The sequence below is a fragment of the Asterias amurensis genome, chromosome 4 (assembly GCF_032118995.1).
Source record: "Asterias amurensis chromosome 4, ASM3211899v1".
In the NCBI taxonomy this organism is placed as follows: domain Eukaryota; kingdom Metazoa; phylum Echinodermata; class Asteroidea; order Forcipulatida; family Asteriidae; genus Asterias; species Asterias amurensis.
The window spans coordinates 16,011,145-16,028,139 of record NC_092651.1 but is presented as its reverse complement, the minus strand read 5'-3'; the positions used below and the strand labels follow the sequence as shown (position 1 = coordinate 16,028,139).

The 16,995-nt window shown below is 37.7% G+C and overlaps 1 protein-coding gene across 2 annotated transcripts in view; it reads left to right on the top strand.

Annotated features, from left to right (window-relative positions):
- Positions 1-16,995, top strand: part of LOC139935666 (cytoplasmic dynein 2 heavy chain 1-like) — a 73,716-nt gene that overhangs the window by 42,142 nt on the left and 14,579 nt on the right. Inside the window, exons 46-62 of one of the 2 annotated variants that reach the window (XM_071930174.1) lie at positions 318-540; positions 1,237-1,379; positions 2,262-2,504; positions 3,333-3,470; positions 4,111-4,385; positions 5,184-5,307; positions 5,439-5,560; positions 6,761-6,974; positions 8,037-8,288; positions 9,928-9,948; positions 11,681-11,779; positions 12,575-12,698; positions 13,608-13,771; positions 14,328-14,447; positions 14,993-15,271; positions 16,016-16,171; positions 16,573-16,692. In XM_071930174.1, the coding sequence (XP_071786275.1) occupies positions 318-540; positions 1,237-1,379; positions 2,262-2,504; positions 3,333-3,470; positions 4,111-4,385; positions 5,184-5,307; positions 5,439-5,560; positions 6,761-6,974; positions 8,037-8,288; positions 9,928-9,948; positions 11,681-11,779; positions 12,575-12,698; positions 13,608-13,771; positions 14,328-14,447; positions 14,993-15,271; positions 16,016-16,171; positions 16,573-16,692 (2,817 nt within the window). The remainder of the gene's footprint in view (positions 1-317; positions 541-1,236; positions 1,380-2,261; positions 2,505-3,332; positions 3,471-4,110; positions 4,386-5,183; positions 5,308-5,438; positions 5,561-6,760; positions 6,975-8,036; positions 8,289-9,927; positions 9,949-11,680; positions 11,780-12,574; positions 12,699-13,607; positions 13,772-14,327; positions 14,448-14,992; positions 15,272-16,015; positions 16,172-16,572; positions 16,693-16,995) is intronic. The other variant, XM_071930175.1, reaches the window with a different exon arrangement.

Below are 16,995 nucleotides of genomic sequence, written 5' to 3'. Positions count from 1 at the left end.
CATTAGATTTCCTGTCATTAAATGGTAAAAGATGAGAAAATAAAATTAGCTGTTGCAAACAACTTACCAACCAAATGGACCGATGGTATAAATGCAAAAAATAGTTAATGGCCTGACGTTTCGACCCTAGCAGAGTCTTTCTCAAAGGCTAAATAAGCCTTCGAGAAAGACTCGGCTAGGGTCGAAACGTCAGGCCATTAACTATTTTTTGCATAAATGGTTAAAGAAAACCTTTTTTGCTGATGAGTTTTATGAATTATCTCTACAAGTTCTCAAAAGGAAATGATATTTGAATGGTCTGAATATTCCCTGTTCAGGTGATGCAACTAGCTGGTGTTGAAGGCCAGCAGGTGGCTCTCCTCCTAGAGGATCATCACTTCATCCATCCACAGTTCCTTGAGCTTATCAACAGTCTACTGTCAGCTGGAGAGATCCCTGGACTGTACACACCAGAGGAGCTTGAACCCCTTCTGGCACCGCTCAGGGACCAGGCATCGGATGAGGAGTTCAGGGGCACTCTGGCAAGCTACTTTGCCTCACGTAAGATTAATTTTTTTGTTTCTCTTTTTTAAAATTTGAATCTTAGGTTTTTACTACAGGCACTGTTATTTACAGAACAAGCCTGTATGCTTCATTTTTAAAAGGGCAAGGGCACCAAGGCATTTTCTCTGTGGAAAAGGGAACCTATGAGGAAATTGTAAATTTCTACTGGAGCATTTCAAGGGCACTATTAGGGCAAAGACTCGGGGGCATGTGGACATTGTGTTTTGTGTCCTACAAAAAGTACCCAAACCCTTTAAAGACAGTGGACACTATTGGTAATTGTCAAAGACTAGCCTTCACAATTGGTGTATCTCAACATATGCATAAAATAACAAACCTGTGAAAATTTGAGCTCAATTGGTCGTCGAAGTTGCGAGATAATAATGAAAGAAAAAACACCCTTGTCGCACAAAGTTGTGTGCTTTCAGATGCTTGATTTCGAGACCTCAAATTCTAAATCTGAGGTCTCGAAATCAAATACGTGGAAAATTACTTCTTTCTCGAAAACTACATTACTTCAGAGGGAGCCGTTTCTCACAATGTTTTATACTATCAACCTCTCCCCATTACTCGTTACCAAGAAAGGTTTTATGCTATTAATTATGATGAGTAATTACCAATAGTGTCCACTGCCTTTAAACTACCCTATGATGTTTGTTTTTTGTTGTGACTCAACTTGTTTATCTTGTACAGGTATTCAAGTGAATCTGCATATCATTCTAGTCATGGACTGTAAGAACAGCTCTTTCACCATGAACTGCCAGAGTAATCCAGCCCTGTACAAGAAGTGTTCAGTTCAATGGATGGAAGGATGGAGTAAAGATAGCATGAAAGAGGTAAGCAAGCTTCTTAAAGATCAGGGCAAAATTTCATAAGCTGTTAAGCAGAAAATACTGCTTGACTGATTTCTTCGCTAAGCAGGAATGGGCAGGATATCGGTCACAAATTGAAGGTTTGGCTGGTTAAGGCAGGACAGTTCTTTTAGAACTGGGAAGTCTCCCGAACTATCCTATAAATCTACTCAGTGGTAGTATAATAAACAGCATGACAGTTCTCTAAAGAACAAACTCTACCTAAGCAATTAGATACACACATGGTGTTACTGCAAACCAAGTATATGCTGGTAACCTTATTCTGGTAAGCATAATTTGTGCTTAGCTATTTTTGTGCTTTTTGTGTTTTTAAGCTTTATGAAGAGCTGCTTAAAACAGCTATTCATAAAGCTGTTAAGGAGAAAGTACAGCTTGACAATTTTTTTTCTAATTTTTTCCCATAAACATTTTTGGCTGGTAGATATACTTTTCTGTGCTTAGTAATTTTTTTGTGACAGGCTTTATTAAATTGGGCCATGTTGTTTGCCTTGTAGCCAAAAGGGCCAAATTGAAATTGGTAAAGCTGAAAGTCACTGACATACACAGCATCATGTCAGTGCCAAAAAGTTGTATCTCCTAAAATAGCACTTATGTTACACATTCAGGTTTCAAATTTTCAAACTGTTGTATTTTGCTTAAAACAAGTTTTGCCAAGATATGACAACTTCAATGTCGCAAAACAAAACACATTTGATTTTTAAGCACAAATTTATAATTGTTTATGTTTGGCCCCTTGATCTACATGTAGCTGTTCGCCCAGCCCCTTGATCTAGAAGTTATTGTGACATTTCCCCCCCCCCCTTTAAAAAAAATAATTTACACTGATAATGTTTCTCCTGCCTTCAGTTGCCAAAGATGCTGCTGAGCAGTCGAGCCAACGAAGATAATAAAAAAGACAAAGGTAAAGACAGTAAACGCCGCCGTAAAATCTCAGGTGGAGACGAGCTTATCAAGACATTCCTTCAGATTCATCGATCCGCCTCAGCAAGGAACTCTACTCCTCGACGTTACGTCACTTTCCTACACACCTACATGTCTGTGTATCAAAAGAAGAAGGCTGGGGTGGAGCTCAGACAAAAACATTTGCAGGTAATTGCTGAGATACAAACTATTTAATAATTTTGTTGTAAAAAGTGGTGTTGCATTGTAGAGAACATAAGCATCGGTTTAGAGATAACATCAATTCATTCAAGTCTCTTGTTAAACAACCAATTTACACAATTCAACTCTGAAGATTTTGACATTGTTAAAACAGGGTCCAACTGAAACTATATCAAAGAAAAAGTTTTGCAAGAACAGTTTTGTTCTCGAAACATACTTGTTAATTATTTCTTTAGCGATGACCACCATTCCACACAAGTTTTCAGACTTTTGTGCGTGGTATATGATTTCGAGGCGATTTTTAAATCCTCAAGAAACAAGATTTCATTACTTTTTATCAATGTTAACCTGTGACAAATGCCTTGAAAATGTATTAGAATTAGTAAGAATCCTTTTTATTTGTGGTTTAAAGGGGTTGTGTACTTTTTGTCAGACAAAAAACACAAAGGTCCACAGATTTACATTAAACTTACACCAATTAAAAGTAATGATTTTAGAAAGCTTCCCTTAAAATATAACTTGCTGAGGTGCCGTAGTTTTTGAGAAATGAGTAAAATAATTTCCTGACAAAAATTATTTTAGCATTTACAGTGACTTTAACATGACTCTTCTGAAGAAATTGCTGTGTGATTTTCACCTTTTTTTTCTCGACCAATGACTTTAAAACTTCTACAGGTAAATTATATAACATACATCTTCATTCACAGTGAGCATGCAGTGAGTAGGGAGTCATGTCATATGGCTAAAAACTTGATCTGCAAAGGGTACCAAAACCCTTTAACAAGGATGAATTTTGATTTTGATTAACCTCTTAAGGCTGGTGTGTCCAAACTGAACGAAGCTAAAGCGCTAGTGGCTGAGCTAAACAGCAAAGCAGCTGAGCAGAGTATCACGCTTGCTGAGAAGCAGAAAGAAGCTGATGAAGCACTCAAGAAGATCCAGACTAGTATGGAGGTATGTACAACTAGGACTGTCATACCTTGGTATAACATTGTGAAGTTTTATTGGTCAAGAACCAAACAAAAGGCGCATGTTACACAGCTTAGGATGTGCACTACGCATGACGCAGAGAGCAGAGGGTAACATGAGTTTTGTTAACCGGTATACATCACCTTGATCGTCCCCACCTTGGTCGATTTACAGCGCTTTGTACAATCAAAAACAGCCCCGCGAGTTTGACAGAACAGTGAAGTTGTTTTTTATTTGTACAATTACTGTTCGTCTGCTTATTAATCCATGCCAACTCCATAGAAGTAATATATGAAGCTGATAACAAAACACCTCCAAAGAAGAGGCATTGTTACCATAAAGACGAGCAGAGTACATGTATGCTGTTCGAACATCGAGACCAAACCGGCTCTTTTCAGGTATAACAAAACAATTGTTCAAGACCAGTATTCTTCTCTCTCTAAAAGGATATGAAAAACACTAGTCTCCTAAAAGACTGCCCTGAATAAATAACATAAATTAAACTAAACCTTGATTTTGATATTGATTTTGAATGTGATTATTCTCCAGAATGCAATGTGATCATTCCTTAGAATGCAGGAAAGCAAAAACCTTGATTTTGATTTTGAATGTGATAATTTCCCAGAATGCAGGCGAGCAAAGACGTGAGATTGAAATTCTCAAACAACAGGCCGACGAAGAGAATCAGAAACTAGACAAACGCAAACGCGTGATCGACGTTGAACTGGCTGAGATTGAGCCTCAGGTGCAGGAGGCCAAGTCTGCCGTAGGGAGCATCAAGTCAGAGAGTCTGAGTGAGATCAGGGCGTTGAGGGCGCCGCCTACTGTAATTCGGGATATCCTAGAGGGTGTGCTGAGACTCATGGGGATATTTGATACCTCATGGGTCAGCATGAAAAGGTACTGCATCTCTTTGGAACTCCTTGCCTGGTGCATGTTTCCCTTTATCCTATGATCTGCCATCTTTTAAGAGGAATATCAATTCCTACCTTCAGCGCCACTGAGTTTCTGCATGTCTATGTTTTCTTCCTTGTAGCTCTTTACCTAGAGTGGCGTTTTGCCTTGTTTTGGGCGAACTTGCATAAACAATTTAAATGTATTTGGAGTTTACTGGCGTTTAATGTTCTAATACCAACGAGACTTGCATAGTCAATTTCTAATGGAAAATAATATCATGACTGGAAACACAATGAAGAGTATCACTTTGGATTCATCACATTTTTGATTCAATATTTCCATCAATATTTTTGTACATTTTTTAATGAAATTTGAGAGTAACTAAAAATCCAATAGTTGTAAAAAATAATTCAAGTTATGATTGAGTACATGTCTGCATTAGGGTTGGTTTCAGATTTAAAAAAAGTTAAAACCATTGGAAACACTGTCAACGTGGAGATAGATAAGTTGTGCACTCTACTGTTTTTCTGTCATATACTGATGATTTGCTACACTAGTGAGGTTCCAGAAGGTGCACATAATATTCAAACTGTTAAGAAACCTGTATTTGTTAAAAATTGTCAAATTAATCAGCAATCGATGTTTCCATTTCACCACTCTTTTATACTAACATGTTCTTTATAGAGGGAAATTTGCATCGGGGTAACACATATTAATTTTTGGTTTTACCCATATACGAACCCGCGACCTTTTATGTTAATTCTTATTCAAACAATTATATTTTGTTTTCTTGTTCTCTAGTTTCCTTGCTAAGCGTGGCATTAAGGAGGATATAACAAACTTTGACGCCCGTAAGATTTCCCCTGAGATCAGGGCAGGTGTAGAGGAACTTCTTGGCAGGAACGGTGCATCTTTTGAACCTCAGGTAAGAACAATGTTTTTCATCTTCTCTTGCGTGTATTGTTTTCATTTCTTCGAGACACTTTGCTGAGTGAAACATTACACTGTATTTAGTTGCTGTCAAATAATTGAGACTATTTAATTGTTTTATTTCAGAATGCCAAGAGAGCCAGCACAGCAGCAGCTCCACTAGCTCAGTGGGTTAAAGCCAACGTCATGTATTCTCACGCTTTGGAGAAAATTGGCCCTCTAGAGGCTGAGCAGAACCATCTCAAGAAGTAAGTCACATGCACAGGAATGTTCTACAATTTTTTGTAAAGTTAAGTCTGAGAGGCCGTATTAACCGTCACAAAACTAACCTACTTGACATTCTACGGCAAAACCCACAATGACATTCTATGGTTTTGTGATGTAGGAAGTGATCGCTTGTCCTGGAATACTTTGTATAGTAGAGACTGATAGGATATTTATTCAGCATTTAATCAGTAATACTGTTCCTGTATACAGTTTATATATATATAAGCCTTAAATTTGTGCAGTATAATATTGTCCTTAATTTTTTTTAGTTTAGTTATAAATTGATGCAGTTAACAGTTTTTTTGGGGGGGGGGTCAACACGATGGAATATTTCTACTAGGCTTTCATTATTTATAATGTAATTATTTTAACTTGAAAGTACAAGTAACAGTGAATACATTTCAAATTGTTCTCAAACATTATTGAAACTCACAAGTTAGTTGTGTATACCTTTGAAACTTGACTTAGTAATACATTCTAAACTAGTGTATCTTTGATTGAAATGGAAAGAGATTTACACTAAAGCCTGAGTGGATTCTTTGTGCAAAGAAGGACTGGTAAAGCACTGGACACTATTGGTAATTACTCAAAACAATTGTTAGCATAAAATCTTACTTGTTAGCGATCAATGGAGAGCTGTTGTTAGTATAAAACATTGTGAGAAACAGCTCCCTCTGAAGTAACATATTATTTGAGAAAGAGGTAATTTCTCACTAAAATATTAAAAGACTTCAGGCCTGAAGCCTTTCTTAGGCATCTAAAAGCACAAATATGTGCAACGAGTTTGTTTTTCTTTCAGTATTCTCCTGCAACTTTGACGACCAATTGAGTCAAACACAGATTTGTTACTTTATGCATATGTTGGGGTACACCAAGTTAGGATACTGGCCTTTAACAATTACAAAAGGTGTTCAGTGCCTTTAACTATATTAATTTTGGTGTTACCCATTATACTCTGATGTTTATTAGCACTGTATACTCGGTACTTTCCCGAGCACTCTGAAAAAAAAATCACAGGCATATTACTCGGGTGGGATTCGAACCCACGACCTTTGTATCTAAAGCAGTGCTTTACCAACTAGACCACCGAGATTGTCCGGTAGCTAGAGGCAGTTAGAATCCAATATTTTAGCAGCGTGTTCCGCAATGATTTAACTAGTTGTCCCTGATTGTTTTCACAGAAACCTACAGAAGGCCATCAGTCGCATGGAGAAACTGCAGAAGGGTCTGGAGGATGTTGACAGACGAGTTGAGGAGTACAAGAGGAAGTTCCAGAAGCTGAACGAGGAAGCCACCAAGCTGAAACTAGAATTAGAGAAAGAGCAAGAGACGATTAGCTCGGCAGAGAATCTGATTGGCAAGCTGGAAGGAGAGTATCAACGCTGGAGTGCTCAGGTATTATGTGGTTCCTTAAACAAAATACCATTACTACAAAGCATTCTGTGGAACAGTTTTAAACAGGCATGCAACTCTTCCGCGTTTCCACGGAATTCCGCGTTTTTGTGTGTGTTTTTTTGACGTGAAAAAAAATATATATAAGAAAAAAAAGGGGAAAAAAAAAAGGAAAAAAAAAATATAGCCTAATATATGCCTGGCAACAACAGTGTACAACTACAATCATGTAAAATAAGCCTAGTACATGCTAACAATGCACCTAAGAGCATAATAAACCTCAACATTTTCTAGGGTACCATTGTGGGTCTAATGTCCCGTGACGTTTCGGCTGCCTCGCTCCGCACTTGCGTTGTGCCTTCGAAAATTTTCCTCTTTTTTTTCAACGGGCAGTTGCATGTTTAAAAGAACTGGACACCTTTGATAATTGTCAAAGACCAGTATTCATGGTATTCTCACTTGGTAAATCCCAACATATGCATAAAATAACAAATCTGTGAAAAGTTGGCCTGAATTGGTCATCGAAGTTGCAAGAGATTAATGAAAGAAAAAACACCTTTGTTGCACAAGCTTGTGTGCTTTCAGATGCCTAATAAAAGGCTTCAGGCCTGAAGTCTTTTAATATTTAAGTGAGAAATTACCTTTTTCATAGCAACTACTGTACTTCAGAGGGAGCGGTAACATAATTAATGAATATTCTTTATCCCTGATGCAAGTTGCTTAATTGAGATGCATTTGCATTAATATCGTGGTGTTTGATGTGCACAATAGCTGTGACTCTTCATTGTGAAGGTATTGCATTCTGCTCTACCAGCCAGGCTTCTTGTTGATGAAACTCATGCCTACATCCTTTGAAGTGGGTAACCCTGTTTCAGCTCCAGGAGTAAGTGGCAAGGCCCCTATAGGCAGTTGATTTGGGTTGACAGACCAAATTAGTTAAGTGTAACCCTCAACTTGAAGTGGCGTCTGGCCTTATGAAAGGCTATCTCTCATTAAAAGTATAACAAATTATTTCATTTAAGACAAGTCTTTTGACTCTATAAATCTAATTAATAATTACTGAAGGTATCAGAGCTGAAGACAGACCTAGAGACCTTGCCCAAGAAAGCCCAGATAGCAGCCGGCTTCATCACCTACCTATCATCAGCACCAGAGGATGAGCGTAGAGCTAAACTAGCTGCTTGGGCTGAGATGGCCCAAATGGAGACCTTTGACATGAGACGGTTCTTGAGCACAGAAAGTGAACAGCTTATCTGGAAAGGGGAAGGGTTACCCAGCGATGATCTCTCTATGGAGAATGCTCTCGTTATCCTTCAGGTTTGTCAACTGCAAGATTGTTATGCTTTCAATTCTTATTAACACTAACAAAAATAGCAGTGTTAAGCCCGGCTCATATTTCCTGCGAATGTGAATGCGATGCGGATTTGACGTGAATTTGACTTCACAACTCTTGTTTTCGCTGCGATATTCAAAGGAGAGTTGTGGCAAATTTGTGACGTCAACATTTGTATCGCTTTTGCATTCGCAGGAAGTACGAACCGGGCTTTAGTCTGATAGATAAAACAAGGAAGGTAGTGTTAGCACTAACTAGGCTGGGACTTGTCCTAAGTCCTAAGATTAATCCTAAGTTAGGAAGAGTTTCGTGAAATCGACGGCTGGACACTCTTGGTAATTGTCATAGACCAGTCTTCGCACTCTGTGTATCTCAACATATGCATAAAATAATAAACCTGTGAAAATTTTAGCTTGATTGGTCATTGGAGTTGCGAGATAACTGTGAAAGAAAAAACCCCCTTGTCACACGAAGTTGTGTGCTTTCAGATGATTTTGAGACCTCAAATTCTAAATCTGAGGTCTCTAAATCAAATTCGTGGAAAATTACTTCTTTCTCAAAAACTACGTCGCTTCAGAGGGAGCCGTTTCTCACAATGTTTTATATTATCAACCTCTCCCTACTACTCATTACCAAGTAAGGTTTAATGCTAATAATTATTTTGAGTAATTACCAATAGTGTCCACTGCCTTTAAGGGCTACCACTACCTTCCCTGTTACTGCTTGTTGAGACAAAGTTATTTTGAAGACATTGAATGGTTTGGAGAGACCTTAGCCCAATTTCATAAAGTTAGCAACTAATTGTTGCGACTGTTGCCCCACTCATTTTTTTTTCTTAGCAAAGACATTTGTTTAGCAGTATTTTCTGCTAAACAGCTTTATGAAATTGGGCCCTTTTTGTTAAGAAAAAAATGTCTTAAATGAAAAGACCTACAAGTGTTCAAAATGTACAGTGCCTACAGGCACCAATCACTGTGAGAAAGTATCTCTGCTCTGCTTTATTTTAAAGTATTTCCAATATTTTGTCAGTTTTGGTGTTGAGTTTATAATCAACTTTTTAAAACTAATTATTTGCATTTTTTTTTTTTACATAGACCTAGGTTATCAAAAATGACAAATTTTGTTGGTAAACGTTCTTTAAGCAGACTTTAAATTTAGTTTTTGTTGATATTGTACTAAAATTTTCTTCATTTTTATAATGCTATGTAATGCTCTCATTTTTAACCAGCGCTTCAGACGGTTGTTCATTTATTTAATTCAACTACGCAAATTTGTCCTATGATTAATATATAAACATGACAAATTGTGCAGTGCCTTGAAAACGAAAGAAAAAATGAACAACCTTATGTTATTTATTTGTTTAAAGCTTCAACAAACAACAATTTAACATAGTTTATTAACCATAGTTATTTTTTTGTTGAATTCCATTTTTAATTACTTCATTTTGTTCATTTTACTCACCCCCCTCCCTCCCCCACCCCCAACCCGCATGATAACCATGACTGCGGCTGCTCATTGCTCGATCACCATGCTTTGTTACTCCCCACTCCCCCCACCCAATGCCTCGGAATGCTGCCCTCATTGTTAACAACACCACCAACGACGACGACGATGAATATACAGATAAATGACCTTCCTGTCACGGTAAGATTGTGTGCTTTGCAAAGGCTACATTTTTCCAGCCAAGCTGCTAGCAGGAATCCATGTATTTTCTTATTTTATAGTAGAGAAGCCGTTCTCGTAGTTTCATTTTTTTTTTTACAGACAAATTGTTTGATTGTGTTAGAGTTCTGTATTACCCTAATTTAACTCTACTTACTCATCAGTTATTAGAAATCATTCATTTATTGCTAACTTAGGAAGACAACAAATGCACAAACATGGTACAATCATTGCTTTTTGATTGGAATAGAACAAACATAGTTAGGAATAAGATTGTTTACAAACACTGTCACTTACTGAAAGCAAGTGAGGGCACTTCTCGTCATTAACTTCGCAGCTATGGAGTGAGTTCTTAATTCAGGACACTGGCGATGAATAGAGCAAGCTAGTTGAAACGTTGCCAAGTAAATATATACATGTTACATGTTACATGTTACTGCAAACCGAATACACATTCATGACATTAATACCTCACCATGCAATGCTTCGAAAACTATATCCATATTTTGTTTACACAGTATTTGTGCATTATATTTGGTTTTTTTGTAGCTGTTTTGAGCGCAGTTCAGTTTACAAAAGCTTGATTTGCAAAGTCTGCTACTTTATCAATCTGCAACTATCTGATAGTTTTGTGCATATTCCAACAAATCCAAACCAAGGCAAAATGTCTGGCACCTCTCCCAGAGTGATGAGAATGGGGATTATATATAAGAGTAGTAGATAAGAGAGTAGATATAAGAGTAGTCTGGGAGTCAGACCAAAGCAGCTTCTGAACTGAACTAAAGTCTAGTTGGTTTTAAGTTTTTTGCCATTGATTATCTCAAGTATAGACATTAGTTATCACACAATTGGGTGGAATATTAAAAAAATATAGCGTCAAATGTGAGGATAGAGTTGGTTGTGGTAGTCAGACGCAATTGTTTTTGTGCCACTAGCATGAGTGTGATAAGGAATTTATCTTCAAGCAAAGTTGCTCCGTACCTTAAAATAGTGCAGTATGCGTCATCAGAACTGCGTGTTAGAACAGTGATTGATATGGGTAAACTCTTGTTGCTATGGGTCAACCAATCAGAATCAGGAATTCAAGGGTGCTTGAAGATAAAACATGTACTGCTGCGCCGAATCTACCATTTTTTATCATTTCATTATTAGCTCAGTTACATAGCTCTGCTTCATTAAACACAAACTTACATACATGTATTAAGCAGCTTCTTAGTATCATAATGTGGTCCGTAGTGGTATCATTCTGCTAACTGTACTTCTTGACGCTGGTTACTGCAGGATTCTGCACTAACACCCAACACTAGGAAATGGGTACTTGTGAGTGCAGAAATGGTTCTTGTGATTGATTTAGCCGAGTAGATAAAAGACACAAAAGACCGATCCATTAAGCTCTGCCCACGACGCACGTGTGAGCAAGAACACGTGCCAAGCATACGCACACGCATGTCGGACCTTATTTGTCAGACCTTCGTTGCGTTGTGATTGGTCAATACGCAATGGGGCGGAGCTTAATGGATCGGTCTATTGTAGCACAGGCTGTGTACTCCCAAGGGAGCTGAGATGGCTTACGGAATTAATTAAATGGCCTAGATGAACAGGGGTGGAGATGTTGGAGCACTTTGAGAAGCCTATCGGGTGTGAAAAGCGCAGCAAAAAAAACGCCTACTATTACTGTTTTTATTAACTTTGCTTCTTCATTGATCTTTAACAGAATTCCTTGAGGCCGTTCCTTGTGGATCCTTCATCGAGAGCCACTGAGTGGTTGAAGACACATCTTAAGGATGCCAGACTAGAAGTGGTCAATCAACAGGTATGGGGAACTCTTCTGACAGTTGCCTATTAAAATTGCAACAACATTCCTTCTGGTTTAAGGTGGTGGGTTCAAATCCTACCCGAGTAATATGCTTGTGATTTTTCTTCTTCACAGAACTCTGCAAGGTATTAAGTACAAAGGGTCAAACCAGAATTAATATTCCTTCCAGGGTTCAAATTAGTATTTCAGTACACACAGAATAAAAGTTAATATAAGTACAGGCACCAAAATTGGGTAAAGGTAACGTCATCTGATTCTACATCCTTATGTTGTCCCAATACTTCAACCCAGTGTAATGTCTTTCATTTAAATAGAGGAGTTGAAATCTGTTCTTTCTTGCCTTTATGATTAATGTTGCCTTAAATTATTAGCCTGTGTTCAATTGCTGCATTATCATTTTAATACTTGGACATCAATTTTTGCTCTCTACATCCATACTCATTTCCTTTTCTCCCATCCCCGTCTCCTTACTCCTGCTTTTTAAATTTGGTTAACTTTAGTTTAATCTCATTTATAAACTAGACATCCTTTTACCTATCGTGTTCTATAATGAATTATTAGTTCGTTCTTCATGAAATGTATTTCTGTATGATTGTTTTTTGGGGCCGAATATTAAGCTTAGAGAACGAGGTTTAATACACGTGCAGTAATACTGTATTTGTACATAACAAAGTTATTTCAGTGTAGTTCATAATAAAATAAAAAACTGTCAGTGTTCATAATGAAATGAGAAACTGTGACAATTATTGCTGACATTTCCCCTCATTACATTGTCTGCATCACATCTCTTAGGATTCCAACTTCAACACTGCTCTTGAGCTTGCTGTGCGCTTTGGAAAGACCCTGATCATTCAAGAGATGGATGGCATAGAACCCATCCTTTACCCTCTCCTGCGGGCAGATCTTGTCAGTCAAGGTAATGGTGTGCAATATAGAACCAATTTCTATTTGTCTTAAAGGCAGTGGACACTATTGGTAATTACTCAAAATAATTATCGTCATAAAACCTTTCTTGATTACAAGTAATGGGGAGAGGTTGATGGTATAAAACATTGTGAGAAACAGCTCCCTCTGAAGTGACGTAGTTTTCGAGAAAGAAGTAATTTTCCACGAATTTGATTTTGAGACCTCAAGTTTAGAGTTTGAGGTCTCGAAATCAAGCATCAGAAAGCAAATTCGACGATCTTTGACAATTACCAATAGTGTCCACTGTCTTTAAAGATGAAGATTACTAATGTGGCATGTTTGGACCGAGCGGTTAAGAGCACCAGAATCAAGCTCTGGTGTTTCTGATCAGCAGAGTGTGGGTTCAAGTCCTGGTCATGGCACTTGTGTCATTGAGCAAGATACTTGACCATAATCGTTCTTTGGATGGGACATCAAGCTGTATATCCCGTAGTACACTTTCAAGAACTAAGAACCACTATCATGAAAGAGTAGGGGTTAACCTCTGTGTGTCTGGTTCACATCGGAGCACCATTGTCTATACAGGTTTCCTCAGGCTTGCAAACTACAGTAATTAAATTCACTTGTGAGGCATCCTTTGTTGCATGAACAAAAATATCAATAAATGTTTTGAAAAATGGAGGGGGGGCTGTCAATCATAATAACACCTCTGTTGTGTGTCAATCATGTGTAGGTTTGTAAGAATCTGTGTATGAGACAAAATCAAACAGTTTATAAGACTTTGAAAGGGATGTAAGGTGGTGTAGGAGAAAAAATAACTTGATTAAACTTGTTCAAGTTGAACCTCTAATTTCCTGGTTAAAAAAGCAGAATCCTTCACATCTTTTAATATTGTATTTTTGTTTGAATCTGATTTTAGGACCTAGATTTGTGATTCAGATTGGTGACAAAGTGATAGACTACAATGAGGATTTCCGTTTGTTCATGACCACACGTAATCCCAACCCTGAGATTCCACCTGATGCTGCCTCTATTATATCAGAGGTCAACTTTACAACAACGAGGGCAGGCTTGACTGGCCAGGTTCGTTAAAGTGTTTTGGAATTTTATGAAACTTATACATCCAGAACACTAAACTTTTCAATGTCTGCTCTTTTTTTTTCATTTTGAACATAAAATACCTAGCTTTTTCAGCAATTGTTTATTAAATTTGCTGTCATGTTCAAGTATGATGTAAGGCGTCGTGGCCAAGTGGTTTAGAGCATTGGATCCAAGTTCTGGTGGTTAAGTCATCAGGGCGTGGGTTCGAATCCCGGTCATGAGCAAGATACTTTACTATAATTGCTTCTCTTCACCCACGGGTATAAATGGGAACCTGAGAGGGTGGAGGTTGATATTGTGTTTGAAAAAGCCTTCCGGGCACCACAGGAGCTTGGGCTGTATACTTCCCAGGGAGATGAGAAAGATTAAAGGGCTTGCATTGGCTCATGACCGGGGCGTTAAATGTGAAGCATTGATGTGTTATTACTATTATTCATATTATACTAGTAAGTGAAAACAGGCAGACATGTTCTAAAACGTATGAAACTGGTGTATGACCTATCCGTCTGTTTAATCTGCTGGGCATTTTCCTTTTCAGCTTTTGGCTAACACCATCCAGCATGAGAAACCAGAGTTGGAAGTCCGTAAAACAGAACTCTTGAAACAAGAGGAGGATCTGAAGATCCAACTTGCTGAGCTGGAACAGTCTCTCCTTGAGGTAGGTTAGCCATCTTGAGCAGATTGCACAAAGCAATCAAACTCATCGCAAGACAAATTTTCTGTATTAACACAGCGAATTGTATTGTGACATCACACTTAACTTAGCAACTACGTTTGATTTGCAGTTATGATCAATTTTAGCTTTTTGTGAAATCGGCACCAGGGCTGTAGGATCCTCATTTAAGAATTACAAAAACCAAAGAACTCTTTCAGATGTTACAGCATAGATATCTGCAAAAATTGGTTGATGGCCTGACGTTTCGACCCTAGCAAAGTCTTTCTCTTTTAGCCTTTGAGAAATGAAGGCCATTTACTATTTTTTGCAGTTATACTATAGGTCGTTTTGGTTGGTAAGCAGTCTGCAACAGCTAATTCATTTTCAAAGCATATATATCTGCGAAGTCTTTGCTTTCTTCTATTTTGATCAGTGGGCCTGCTGTATTGAATGTTTGTGTTTGTTTCCCCACCAATTGTAGGCTTGACCAATAATTCACAAACGCCATTTTAATATTTATTTATTTTTTCTAATTTTCCCTTTTGTAGACTCTGGCCAAGTCAGAAGGTAACATTTTAGAGAACAAAGTGCTCCTGGACTCCTTGAACAAGACCAAAGAGAGCAGTCAGACAATCTCCAGCTCCCTGGAGGAGTCAGTTCACCTCCAAGCCTCTCTGGACCAAGAGAGGTCTGCTTACCTACCCCTGGCAGAGAATGGTAGCACCCTGTTCTTTGTCATCAGTGACCTGGCTAAACTCAATAATATGTACCGTTTCAGTTTGGGAGCATTCCTCAGGCTGTTCTTGAGAGCGCTTGAAGGAAGAACAGTAAGTGTGATTTGGAAGGATTCTTCAGTTGTATTTTAAGATTTTCTGTTACACCCTACATGTCAAAGAACAAATCTAATTGCAAACTGTAAGGCACTTTTCTGTAGTATGGCAGCAGACAAGCTTATTTAAGATCTTGGTGGTCATTTTTTTAAAAGTGTTTACTTAAATGTATTTTTGAGTATAATATATATTTTGTTCTCGACTTGACCACAGACTGTTTGATTCACCGAATTTGTAAATATTGTTCTTTGTTTCAATGCAAATGCATGTCTTTAGGGACTATTGCCTACACGCTCGGCTTCTAAAATGGATCCCTCTATCTGCAGTGTCATTGTTTTCATCTAGTTCTTGATTACTCTAAAGTTGTATTCTTTAATCTGTTCGCTGTTGAGTGATTATGTATTTTATTTGTTGATACTGTGGAAAATAAATTAACCTTGAACCTTGATTCTAGATTAGATTAGATTAGATTAGATTAGATTAGATTAGATTAGATTAGATTAGATTAGATTTATTTATTTGTCTAGATTAGATTAGATTAGATTTATTTATTTGTCCACGTTAAAAACATAGAAACTTGACATCCACTGGCCAAATACAAGAATACACAATCAATATAAAAACTATATAAATTACATAAATTACATATTCCACGAAGACTACAATTGGTCAACATCTTGAAGGGTTGGCTACTTGACATAGTGTTGATATGATATATTTTTTTCCACCTCTCTCTATTAGGATGGCAATAGCACTGAGATGAGGATTCAGAAACTCATCATCTCTCTTCAGACTCTTGTCTATGAGTATGTTTGTAGATCACTGTTTAAGGAAGCACGCCTGATGTTTGCTCTTCACCTGGTACATGGAATGTACGCGCATCACTTCAAGGAAAATGTGAGTTACATCGCAAACATATCTCAGATTCGTAATAATAATAATAATAAAGACTTGTAATGTGCACATTTCCCCCCTAGTAGGTGTTCAAGGCGCGGTAAAACCAAAAACAAACAAAAGAATACAGAAACAACTAAATTAGTCCTTGAAAACCTGTGACATAATATAATATTATAAGATATTCTAACTGTTCCTCATTAACAAGTGTTTTAAGGTTGGACAATGTTGGGTACGCGTGTTAGTCTTCAGCTCAGAATGGTGACCCACATAGGAATCAAGTTGTAAAGTCTGAAAAACTCTGCTTGTGTTGAAAAACGTCAGGGCTTTAACTAATCTGATTTGAATATACATGAATGACCATATTAAATTACTGTAATTCACTTTTCACTTTATGTGTACAGGAATGGGAGTTATTCCTTGGTCAGATTGTTTCTGACGTTAAACCTGATGCAAATAAATCCAAGGATGGACTACCTAGCTGGATTGATCAGGACAGAATACAAGCTGTGTCTGTACTTAAGGTTAGTTTTGTTTTTATTTTATTTTTTTATGCAAGTCGCCCAAAACAAGGCTAAAAGCCACTCTAGGTTAAGGGCTACAAGGAAGAAAACATAGACATGCAGAAACTCAGTTGAGCTGAAGGTAGGAATTGACATTCCTCTTAGAAGATGGGAGATCATAGGATGAAGGGAAACATGCACCAGGCAAGGAGTTCCAAAGAGATGCATTACTAGGGAAAAAGCTACTGGAGTAGCTCTTTGTTCTACATCTCGGCACAGCCACAGTATAAGGATGAGAACAAGCAGAAAGCCTGGTCTTGCGCG